Source organism: Trichechus manatus, unplaced genomic scaffold, assembly GCF_000243295.1.
Source record: "Trichechus manatus latirostris isolate Lorelei unplaced genomic scaffold, TriManLat1.0 scaffold00288, whole genome shotgun sequence".
Taxonomy (NCBI): Eukaryota; Metazoa; Chordata; class Mammalia; order Sirenia; family Trichechidae; genus Trichechus; species Trichechus manatus.
Genome location: NW_004444224.1, coordinates 1,314,529 through 1,327,187, shown reverse-complemented (window position 1 = coordinate 1,327,187; position 12,659 = coordinate 1,314,529). Strand labels below are relative to the sequence as shown.

Here is a 12,659-nt window from a genome sequence, read left to right as displayed (position 1 = left end):
CACATCTGGGTGGGTTTGAACCACCAACCTTTCAGCTGGTAGTGGAGTGCTTAACCATTTGCGCCACCCAGGGATCCAGTTCAGAAATCATGTACATATATTAAGCACTTATTATGCAGAGAGCTTCCCCTGTGCTAAGCACTTCCCAAACATTCTCTTCTTTATTGAATATATGCAATGAACAGCTATCGGGGGCTATAGGAGACACTGAAAAAGTAGCACACACATGGGCCCTGCACCGAAGCTGCTTTCAAGCCTCTTGTCAGGGAGATGACCCTTTCACAGATCACGTGCCTGGAGCAATAGCAAGATTATAAACTGCATGAGGGCAGATCCTATGTCTCCAGACAGGAGCTCTGTGCATCTCGAGCACAGAGCACATCACTCAACACAGAAACATTTATTTAATGAAAGCCTACATGTGCTATAGACGAAAATTGGGGGTAAAATTCACAAACAGATAAAGAATATATGTCTCAGGTTACATACGCGTGAGAAGAGGACACAGGAAGATGGCATTGATAACCCGTCCCTGAATTTTCTTCTCTCTTTCCCTTTCACCACCAGGGGTCTCCCTGGATCACTCCCTCCTCAGCCCCGTCAAATGCTAAAACCAGTTGCCATCAAGTCAATTCTGACTTAGGGCGACCCCATGAGTGTCAGAGTAGAACTGTGTTCCATAGGGTTTTCAGTGGTTGGTTTTTCAGAAGTAGCTCATCAGGCCCTTCTTCCGAAGCACCTCTCTGGGTGGACTTGAAGCGCTTAACTGTTTGCACCACCCAGAGACTCCCTCAAATGCTACTGCCTCCTTTCTTTGTCTTTTCAGGAACAAGATCTTGATATTTGGGCTCCTGGAGGAGACAGCACTGGCTGCTTTTCTGTCTTACTGCCCAGGCATGGGTGTAGCCCTCCGCATGTACCCGCTCAAGTGAGTCTCTCTAGAAAGGGGCCCGAGTGAATGGCACAAGCAAACAGAATGTGATCCCCTTTCTAGGATCCAAGTTCTGGTCCATTCGTTTGAATCCTTCTCTATTTCACCATGCCATCCTCTGATGACACTGTCCTTCCCTGTTTCTTTCAGGGTCACTTGGTGGTTCTGTGCCTTCCCCTACAGTCTTCTCATCTTCCTCTATGATGAGGTCCGGAAGCTCATCCTGCGGAGATATCCCGGTGGTAAGCTCCTCCGCACCCACCCCAACCCCCAGCAAAGTTCAGCCGCCCCCCCCCACCAGCTACCCCTTCCAGAGCTCCAACCCAAACATACTCCCACTACCATGCTGTTCCTTGTTGCTCTAACATCCTGGGCTTTCAGGTCCTAAGGACCCTGAGTCTTTGAGCCTGTCCTTCCTGTCCTCTTCCTCTCAGACTCCAAGCCCGTCTAACTCACAATGGACCTTCAAGGTCCTCCGCCTTCCACCCTGGAATCACAGAACGTCAGAGTTAGAAGGGCCCTTTGAGGTCATCTAGTCCAACCCCCACATTTACAGATAAAGAAGGCTCAGAGAGGAAGTTCTCTGCTCAGGGTCATAAAGCAAGTGAGTAGCAGAGCTAGGACCAGAACCCAAGTCTCCTGATTCCCAGTCATCAACCAACAAGTGTTTTTTTTCACAAGCTTTTTTGTTTTTTTTAATCACTCATGAGAGGTTGAAAATAGATGGACCACAAGCCAGCTATGGCCCATGGATATTATTTGGTTTGGCCTGCACAGTATTTTGGGTTTAGGGGGAGGGGGTTTCGACAACTGGCCCAGCACTTAAACTTGGGAGCTATCATATAAGATTTGAATTTCTGACTACTTTCGAAAAATCAGAAGAGCTGTCAACCCCATGCCCACATTTCTGCACAGCAACAATAGACAGAAGTGGACCAGCAGGTGCCCCTTTAGATGCTTGTTACCTGAATAGCCCCTGTGGCATTGGCATTTTTGCCCCCGGCCTACTCTATGCCCACGCTCCACTGTGCTAAATGCAAAATCTCCCTTAAATGCAGGCCTGCCCTTCTTTCCTTTAATCTATGGCCCCAGCCCCCTGGATCTTGTTCCCCCTCCCTTTTCACTTTCCTAAAGCTACTTCCCTCTGCCCCCTTCACCAAGCTTCTTATGCCACCTGGCCTCAACTACCCCAAGGACATTTATCTCTTGCCTCCTTTTAAGCTTATCTGAAACCCCCACCCCTAATCTCTCTAACAGGCTGGGTGGAGAAGGAGACATACTACTGAGCCCACTGGAAGAAGAACAGGCACGGGAAAGACAGGGTGCCCTGGAGGTGTTGTGGGGATGGTGATGAAGAGGGGTGGAGAAAACTGGGCAGTAATTATGGGGAAAATTCAGGGAGACAGAATGAGGGAATTCAGCAGGCTAAACTGGGGGGAGCAGGTAAATAAACTTGGGGTGATTGCCCCATAGACCTAATTGTGAACAACCAGATTAGACACTACATGTTAGGATCCCTCCCTAGAACCTGCCCCACCCACCTCACTATGTCATGGAATCAAGGGTGACTCCAGCTCTTCCCCGTTCCCCGTCCCTTCACCCCTACCTCCTACTAGAACAGATCAATATCCAAAGGCAGGGACCTGTTTAAACCCCAACCAAAAAACCAAACCCATTGCCAACAAGTAGATTCCGACTCATAGTGATCCTATAGGACAGAGTAGAGCTTCCCCATAGGGTTTCCAAGGAGAGGCTGGTGGATTTGAACCACCAACCTTTTGATTAGCAGCGGAGCTCTTAACCACTGCACCACCAGGAGAAGGGAAATCCTCTCTAATCACTAAGCATCCCTTTATCTCTCCAGCCACATGCTACTTCCCACTCCCCCCGCCTCGTTTTCCTCTTGTCCAACCTGGTCCCTTTCTCTGCTTCCCCCTCAGACCTTGACACCACAAATAGTTCCTCCTGGTGCATACCTGAGGCTGGAAAAGGAAGCTCCTTGGAGAGGCCAGGATGTGTCTCCCAGTCAAGGCTAGTTAGAAACCTCAAGAGGAGAGCTGGGTGGCCAGGTGGGAGGTCAGGGCACAGCAGAAGGAGGGAAACAACCAAGGAAGAGAGACAGAAGAGGAGAGAGATTTCACCAATGACAGGACATTGACGTGTCCTGACCCTCCAGGTCGACGCTGTGGACTCTAGCTCCGTGGCCTGCCCTTTTAGCATACTCTGCCAGCAGACCAAATTCAATCTCAGCAGAGTAGCAGCAGAGGCAGGGTCAGAAGGCAGCCTGGGGAGCTTCACTGAGATTCCACACCCGTGTGACCCTTGGTTAGTGGTCCAATTGGTCCACAAGGCCGACGTCACAGAAGCTCCTGCTCTCTCAATCACATGCGCTTGGTATCACCACCCATCCCCCTTTAGAATGCTAAGTCCTTGTTTTTCCAAAAGGCATAGCTGCCAGTTCATTCTCAGCCCCTCCCAGACTCTTCCCCTTCGTGTCCATCGTTATGAACCTGCATCCTTCCCAGGCACTGCCAAACCAGCCTTGGAAAATGAGTTCCCTAGCTATTGGCTGGGACTGGGGTGGAAAAGCTTCTGGAAACTTCCGGCATTCCAGAGACATGCAGAATCAGCTTAAGTCATAAATGTGTTCAGAATCTTTGGGCAACAAGGGGGAAAACATTGTTAGGAGACTTGCCCTTGACCTCTCAGATGGCAGGGCTGTTTCTCCCAAGTTAATGCCCTTCACTCTGATGATCATCGTGCCCCGTTTCCCTGAAATGGGGAGTTAGTTTCAGGTCCCTACGGGAGATACTTTTCCTTCCCTTGCCCCTCTCCACCTAATACTTTTTCTCTACAAGCAGCTTTGCCCATTCTCTAGGCCAGGCTTAGAAGGCATTGAAAATGTCCTGTAGAGAGAGTCCTTGATGGGCCAAGCAAGTGTGAGAGAGAGAGAGAGACCTAAGGAAAATGAAAGATCTAAGGCAGAAAGGAAGAAAGTACAAAAGACAAACACAAGGTCAGGCCCATCTACAGCCCCACAAGAGCTGTTATTTCATTGCACTGGAATTTTACTTTGTCAGGTGTACCTTGAAAAAAGTGAGTCATTGCCTTGGGCTTGGAAATCTTAATGGGAGGCCATACTAATTTGGACCCAATTAACTTGAGGTTATCGACTGGACAGAGTTTATCTTTCTTTGCACAATCAATAAAAATGGCATTTGTTCAGTAAATTAAGAGCATAAACCATATTGCTAGGGGTGACATATTTAGTCTACCTAAAACAAATACTTTTCAAGCACTTTAGCAATATCCATTTAGAAGTAGAAAATGCATGAGCTAATTATCATTGATCTTTATGTATTTAGTAAAGAAGCATCTACAGGACCTTTACCTGGTGATCTTTTGTAAGACGTTAGAGGCACTACATATGTACTTGAAAATAATAAAGTTACATTTCTTTATGAAAAAAGAAATCCCTCCCATAATTCAGATTTCTATAATTCATACTCGCCTCCCTCCCTAATTGTGGTACGTTTTTAAATGTGTACTGTGGCAGGACTTGGCTTGTAGAAGACAGAACGTGAAGAAATACAGAGAGGGCAGGTCTGAGGGATAGATGAGGACATAATGTGGAAGCAGATGATGTTGGTGGAGAAAGCTAGAGGGAAAGAAGCTAGGTGGCAAAATGACCTAGAAGAAAATATACCAGGGGGCTTTTTCCTCATAGCGGATCCCATCCCAACAGTCACAAAAGCTTATTAGGGACAAGGAAGAGCCTGTGAGTCTATTTGGGCCCAAGTCCTCAGAGCTACTTCTGCTTTTCTGACCAAAATCAGACCACTGTTAAGCTAAGGGGGTTGGGGTAGGAGATGCTGGGATAAGGGGACAAAACAATCAACACTAGTTAATAGTCTATACTGCATGAAGAGCTCTATTCTGGGTGCTGTCTTTAGGGGATGAGGGAGAAAGTAGGTGCAATCTGTGAATTTCACCTGAGTCATGGGAGTCCCTGGGTGATGCAATCGGTTAAGTGGTCAACTACTAGCTGAAAGGTTGGTGGTTCGAATCCACCCAGAGATGTCTCAGAATACAGGCCTGGTGATCTGCTTCCAAAAGGTCATAGCCTTGGAAACTCTATGGAACAGTTCTACTGTGCACTCATGGGTCTTCCATGAGTCTGTATTGACTTGATGCCAACCAATAACAACATCAACAACATAGACTTTGAAACCTTCCTGGATGGTGTGTGATGGCAATGGGAGAGGGAACCTTGTGTGTTGGAGACAGAAGGATGAGTGGGTGTGTGCACGCCTCCAGAGGTCTCTGGGAATGGGAGAGAGGAAGACATCAACTCTTCACCCTGTGTGAGGATCTTGGAAAGCCAGTCAGAAGTTAACTCTTGCCCAAGCCATGTCTTAGCCCCTTCATTACAACTCTTAACAGTGATGGTGGTGGAATGGTGGTTGTAGAAGCATTAACTGCAGCAGCATCAGTACCTGAGTGTTCACTTTGTGCCAGAGCTATGTTAAGCATATTGCATGGTTATTGTTGTGTGCACCGTCAAGTCGATTCAGACTCATAGTGACCCTATATGACAGAGTAGAACTGCCCCGTAGGGTTTCCTAGGCTGTAATCTTTATGGAAACAGATCGCCAGGTCTTTTCTCCCATGGAGCCACTGGGTGAGTTTGAACTGCCAACCTTTCAGTTAGCAGATGAGTGCTTAACCATTGCACCACCAAGGCTCCTATTGCATAGTCTCATTTAATCCCACCTGAGAGCCTTTGTTCTTGATGGTCCCTCGGCCAGGAACAATTTCTCTTAGCTCTTTACCTGCCTGGCTTCCTCACTTCATTTAGATCTCTCCTTAAATGTTACCTCCTCAGAAAGGCCTTCACAGACCACCCCAGATAAAATACATCCCGGCACCTCTATCCCTTATTTTCTTTGTTTTTATCGATAAATACTATTACCTGAAATTATTTATGTGTGTGTGTGTGGCATATACATGGAGTCTCTGGGTGGTACAAACAGTTAATGAGCTCAGCTGCTAACCGAAAGGTTAGATGCTCGAGTCCACCCCAGAGGAGCCTCAGAAGAAAGCCCTGGTGATCTACTTCCGAAAAATCAGCCATTGAAAACTCTACGGAGCACAGTTCTACTCTGACACACATGGGGTCGTCATAAGTCAGAGTCCACTCAATGGCGAGTCTTGATGGTGATTAGCATAAATACATTTAAAACAACATTTGTTTGTTTTTTTGGCTGTCTCCTCCTCCAGAATAAGTTCCATGAAGACAGAAATTTTATTTCTTTTATTCACCACTATTATTCTCAGCACCTAAGACAATGCCTGAGACAGGTTAGGCAAATTAATAAATACTTGTTGAATGAAAGAATCCTCCCAACAACCAATAAGATGGGGTTTATTTTTATCTCCAACTAACAGATGAGAAAATGGAGGCTCCTGATGGTTCATGTGTTCAGTGTTTCAAAGGTAGTAAGCATCAGAATCAGGATTCAAAGTGAGATCAGTCTGGCTCCAGGCCAGCCCTCTTAACCACCTGTTGTATTAGCCTGCAGCTGCAGGAGCAGAAAACTCTGTGGGTCAGGGTGGAGCCTGGCCAGTCCAGTGTTTAGTGAACTGGAGAGGCTGCGAAGGGAGCCAGGAATGTGTGGATAATGGACATTTGAGCAGGAGAGGCTGGGCAGACCTATGCCACTAGAACCAGAGGAAGGGAGAGCTCATGATCTTAAAGATGCAGACAAGATTAATGGACCACAACTACCACGGCCTCCACCAGACAGCCCAGAACTAGATGGTGCCCGGCTACCACCACCGACTGCTCTGACAGCTATCACAACAGAGGGTCCCAGACAGAGCTGCAGAAAAATGGAGAACAAAATACTAACTCACAAAAAAAGACCAGACTTACTGGTTTGACAGAGACTGGAAAAACCCCAAGAGTATGGGCCCCAGATACCCTTTTAACTCAGCACTGAAGTCATTCCTGAGGCTCACCCTTCAGCCAAAGATTAGACAGGCCCATAAAACAAACACTGATACACGTACCTCAACGATGTATACAAGACTAAATGGACACACCAGCCCAGGGGCAAGGATGAGAAGGCAGGAGGGGACAGGAAAGCTGGACGAATGGAAATGGGGAACCCAAGGTCCAGAAGGGTTGACACGTCGCAGGGTTGGCAACCAATATCACAAAACAATATGATTAATCATTTAATGAGAAACTAATTTGCTCTGTAAACCTTTACCTAAAGCAAAAATAAATAATGTTTTTAAAAAGATACAAATAGGAAGTTAAGAAAAAAGGTGGGAAGAGATTCAATAATCTGCAGGAGGATCTCAGCAAAAAAAAGTGAGAGAATCTTACTACTGGATGAAATGTTAGAAGTTAAGGCCAACCTCTGACTCATGCAGAAATGTACTCCCTGGCATTTCCTTTTCAGTTACCGAATAGGAAACTCGATAAGCCATCAGAGACCGATGACAAGCTACAGATACATAACACTAAGAATGTGGCCAAAATTATAAAGAATGATCAGATAAATATCAAAGGAAGACATTTAATACAAAATGAATCCTTCAAAAATGTCTGTGACTAGTGAATTTCGTGAAGAATTTCTCCCAAAATCTTCAAAGAACATTGGTATATTACTGAAACTGTACTGGAATATAGGAAAGAATTGTGCGTGCTGCCCAGCCTGTTTTATGAGACACATGAGTATTGATAAAATTTAATACCAAACATATATGATAACTTGATCACCAACAAATAGTAGAACGCAAGAATAGTACATACCAAGGAAAACCAACATTAAGTGGAAGTGATTAAATAATATAATCATTTCAAAGATACTGAGAAGGCAATCAGACATTCAAAATCCATTCCTGATTAAAATATAGGAAAACATAAGCATGTTCAGAGAACAGAGGAAGCGAGATAGTGCGTCTAGAAAATGAATAATAACATCTATAATAAAAACAATAGCAACAACAGTTTCAGTCCTGGGTGGGGAGTTTGTATTCAAAAGGTCTAAATAAAAAGAGAAACTGGAAGTAAAAACTTTTTAAAATTATTTTTCGTTAGAGGATGTGACTAAATACCTAAAAATCCAAGGAAGTCAATCAAAAAGCAATAAAAAGATATATATAAATAAAAGCAAAAAAAAAAAAAAACCAATAGAAACAGCAATAAAAATTCCTAGAGGCAAAGCAAAGAGTTCAAAGTTGCAGGATGTAAAATACTATTTTTTTTAAATCAAGTGTATCCCTAAATATTAGTGAGATAGAAAGTATAATACAAAGAGTTTCTATTTACAATAGAAATAAAACAAATTACACTTAAGATTTAGTGTGTGACATTTTCTTTAAAGAAAATGTAAAAGTACAATGCGAGAAATAACGACAAATATGAATATGTGAAGAGCTAAGCATGACTCCAGTTTTGGAAGACAAAATGTAGTAAAGATAAAAATAAGATACTATAAAGATTCAATCCAATATCAATTAAAACCCTCACTATATATATTTTTTCACAAAACATAACATGTTGGTTGTGACATTTGGCTGCAAGATTAATCAGGCAAGAACATCAGAGTTTCTTGTAAATAACCGTGAAGCAAACGGATAGGTATCTGAAATGCTAGCATATTAACCCTAATAGATCTTTTTTTCTTTTACAGTTTATCAAAACGACCATATATTTTAAGTTCTCCAAAAATGTAATAATACGCAGTGGATAGCATCAATAATTCCAAATACCTACTTTAAACCCTAAAAGATTTTAAAACATTTCTGGCCAAAGTGATGATTATCAAAACCTTATAACATTGAGATAAAACCTCAAAATTTTTGATTCATTCAACATGTACTCAAGAACAGTCCGGCGACCACCTGCTGTGGGCCAAGCCCTGTTCTAAGGGCTGGGTATACAGCAATGAACGAGATCGCAAGGTCCTTACCCTCAGGGAGAAACAGAGAACTAACAAGTCAACAGTTAAATGGACAGGATCCTCCCAGAGGGTAAGTGTTGTGAAGACAAGTGATGTCATAGAGGGAGAGGTTGCTTCGGATTTAGCAATCAGAGAGGTTGTTTCTGAAAAGGTGGACTTTTGAGCTAAGACCTGTGGAACAGAATAGGGTTTCCATAATTAAGCTCAACTGATTATATCTCAATGAAGTTGCTTTTGAGGCTGGGCTAAGTGACTCATAGATGATGCACAGATGAACTTGGCAGTTTTCACCTTAATTCTAACCGTATTCACAAGGATTTTATGACCTACATTAAACACAAAGATGGGAGAAAATATTTGTAATGCATATGACAAGGGGCTCCTACAAATCAATGAAAACAATGGAAAATTAGGCAAATGATAAGAACAGACAATTCATTAAAAAAAAAAGAAAAGAAATCCAGAGATGAAAAAAAATGCAGATTAAAACTACAAAATACTAAATTTCACCTATCATAATGACGAAACAGAATCTTTTACAATTTTAAATGACAGAACCCTATGATTCAGCAACAGGAGTCCGCTCTACAGAATTAGAAGCATAGGGACCTAAAGATGCCTATATACAAGGATGTTACTGCAGCAGTGTTTTTAAAGGTTAAAAAATAAATTGAAAATACTCTATAAATCCATCAGTAGTGGAAATGATTGAGTGGACCATGTGTCAATACACTACAACAATGAGCTCTATGTACATGACATATTGATAAATGAGAGAAGAGAGTTGGATGGTTCTATTGCAAAATTTAAAGGAGCTCTCCTTTTAGGTATCTATTTGTATAAACATAGAAAAAAGACTGGAAGGACACACTGCAACACTGTTAATAGCTGTGACCCTAATACTCCCCAGCATGTTTCCTCCTTTTCAAAATGGGCAACTGACAGCTTGACATAACTAACGTCATGATGAACCTATAAGTTTTCTTTTTCTTTTTTCTTTGCCTTCTCCTTTTCGCATACCTTTGTTAAGGACTTTGTTTTGCTCTTTCCAGCCACCTGTGGCTTACACCCCCACCCGCACCAGGAAGATTAGAGCCCAGATGTCTGATATGTATATCTTTAGCCTGATAAGGAAATGTCCAGCACATATCTCTTTACTATCATAAAAAGTCTTTTGTAATTAGCTTGGAATGAATAATGACACTTCTAACCTCTGTGAAAATCATATATAAGCTCTAATGTAAAAATGCCTTTTGAGATGGTGGATACCTCCTAAATAAAACTTTCTCACTCTTTATGATGTGGAGTACGTTTCATTGGCTCAACTGCTCCAGGGCACAGACCTTATTAGGGTAACAATAGCAGTAACTTCATTGGTGGGCAGGCTAATAATGGAAGAACGGAGAGTAATACTTTCAGTTATTTTATACACTTTTAATAGAGAATAAAAATCCAATCTAGTAAAGAAATATTGGTGTGTGCCATCGAGTGGATTCTGTCTCCTAGTGACCCCATGCGACAGAGTAGAACTGGCCCATAGGGTTTCTGAGGCTGTAATCTTTACAGGAGCAGATCACCAGATCTTTTCTCTCTCAGAGCAGCTGGTGGGTTTAAACTAACCTTTCGGTTAGCAGCTGAGCACGTAGCCACTGTGCCACCAGGGCTCCTTAAAGAAATAGACTATCATTTATCCCAGCTGGGAAGGGAAAATGTTTCTGAATATTGAAGGAGGATTGCAGCAGCACCAAGATAAATGTTTGCAGATGTATTTTTTTTGACAAGCAAGAACAACTAAAATGCAATTAAATAAATATCAAAACAACAGAATGGAGAAATGTATGTGGCAGGTATTATTTTAAAATTTTATAGATGATAGAAATATAAAACTCTTCTTTAGAAGGAGGTGGAGTATAAATTACACACAAAACATGCAAAGTTAATACATACAACTTACAAAGATGTCAGTGAAGGTGAAAGGAAGAGGTAAATCAATCATTTTAAAATGAGGAAATGAAGTGTTTTCAGATAGAAAATCATATCTTTACTCTCACGAGTACAGCTGCACATTAAACCAACTTTAAGATGGCATTATTCACAAACAAAACGACAAAAAAAAAAAAAATTGCCATCAAGTCCAATTCAACTCATAGCAACTCTATGGGACAGAGTAGGACTGCCCCACAGGGTTTCCAAGGCTGTAACCTTTACGGGAGCAGACTGTCACATTTTTCTTCCATGGAGTTGCTGATGGGTTCAAACTGCCAACCTTCCGGTTAGCAGCCAAGCACTTAACCACTGCACCACCAGGGCTCCTTACAAACAAAACTAATTACACTTAATTCAAGCTATTTATTGAGCACGTACTGTGTGTATCAGACACTGTGATTTGCATAGAGCTTCTCATTTTAATTCTCACTCTAGTCACCTTTCAAGATGGTATCCCCCTTTAAAGATGAGGGGACAGGCACAGAGAGGTTAGGGAACTTGCTCAAAGTTACATAGCTGGTAAGCAGGTAAGTCAGGATTTAAACCCAGGACTGATCCCAAAGCCTAAGATCTGACTCTTCCGTTATATGATCTCCTAAAATTAAAAGGCAGAACTCAATGTTGGTGGAGAAGTGTGCCTCACTAAAAACTTGCTCACACAGACAGTACCTACTTTTTTTTGTGAGTCGGCTATCTGGGGTACCTCCAAGCCTCAGAAACTACAGAACTAAGTTAGAACTTGGTTCTAGTTTTGTTCTCAGACTGAAATTCTCTGTGGCAGAATCCGCTCCAGTCATCCTCAAACGCAAAGATTGAGACTTCAGGGTTTTCTGTTAGAATTGCCACGAGGCCTTTGTGATGACTGACAGACCTGGGCCGTTGCCATGGCGCCCATAGGGCCTAGGGTGGGAGGCTCCCAACGGTGCCCTGAAGCCAACTCTGGCCTCCTCACTCCCACCGCATTTCCCACCTGCTGAGAACCCTGTGGCATCTTAGACCCCTAGTTAGCTTCCACTTCTTGTTTTTAGAGGCCCTCGCTCTTCATTTCCTTAACTCTGTTTACTCTTTCACCTTCTCTTTCACTCTCTCATCACCTCACCTTCTTCTCTTCTGTAGATGCCCTCATTCCCGACACCACCTTGCACTTTCTACTGCTTCATCACACTTCACTCTCCTCACACTTTCTCTCCCTTGTCTGTCACCTCTGGCCTTTAGATTCCTCTCTCCATTTTCTCCTTCAGTCTTCTGCTCCCTCACCTCCCTTTCCCTTTCACATCTCTACGACTTGACTCCTCCATTCCTTCTGCTTTCTGCTCCCTCTTTCTCTCCCACCACTTTATTATTCTGTCCCATTCCCCTCATCTCCTTACTCATTCATTCCATCATTTCTGTCACTTGCCACCCACCTTTCCTGTCCTTCACTTCCTCCTTTCTCTCGTTTCCCTCACTCTCTTTGCTTTCCACCCCCCAGTTGAGCTGGGTCAGCTATATCCAGAGAAAATGATGGGGTCTGGGAACAAAAAACAAAGGCCAGGGGCTCGTCGTGAGCAGAATACTAGCCCAAGGCCTATTAAGGGGTCTAATACTGGTAAGAAAACAAAGACGAAGAAGAAAAATACCGGAGATATGGAGGAGCTGAAGAAGGAAGTGGTCATGGTGAGAACACGCAAAATAGGTGCTGACAAGTTGCCCTCTACAAACTCTCCCCCTCATCTCTTTTAATCTTACCTTGAGAATTAATTGCACAGGCCAGACATCCTTCTTCC

At 43.1% G+C, this 12,659-nt stretch overlaps 2 protein-coding genes across 2 annotated transcripts in view; both read left to right on the top strand.

Annotated features, from left to right (window-relative positions):
* The window catches only part of LOC101355408 (sodium/potassium-transporting ATPase subunit alpha-2), a 26,685-nt gene extending 24,100 nt beyond the window's left edge, over positions 1 to 2,585 (top strand). The window contains exons 21-23 of the mRNA XM_004390200.1: positions 827 to 928; positions 1,082 to 1,173; positions 2,189 to 2,585. Of these exons, the coding sequence (XP_004390257.1) occupies positions 827 to 928; positions 1,082 to 1,173; positions 2,189 to 2,217 (223 nt within the window). The 3' untranslated portion in view covers positions 2,218 to 2,585. The remainder of the gene's footprint in view (positions 1 to 826; positions 929 to 1,081; positions 1,174 to 2,188) is intronic.
* Positions 2,586 to 12,519: 9,934 nt separating this feature from the next.
* Positions 12,520 to 12,659, top strand: part of LOC101361490 (sodium/potassium-transporting ATPase subunit alpha-4) — a 48,496-nt gene continuing 48,356 nt past the window's right edge. The window contains 1 exon segment of the mRNA XM_023725159.1: positions 12,520 to 12,549. Within this exon segment, the coding sequence (XP_023580927.1) occupies positions 12,520 to 12,549 (30 nt within the window).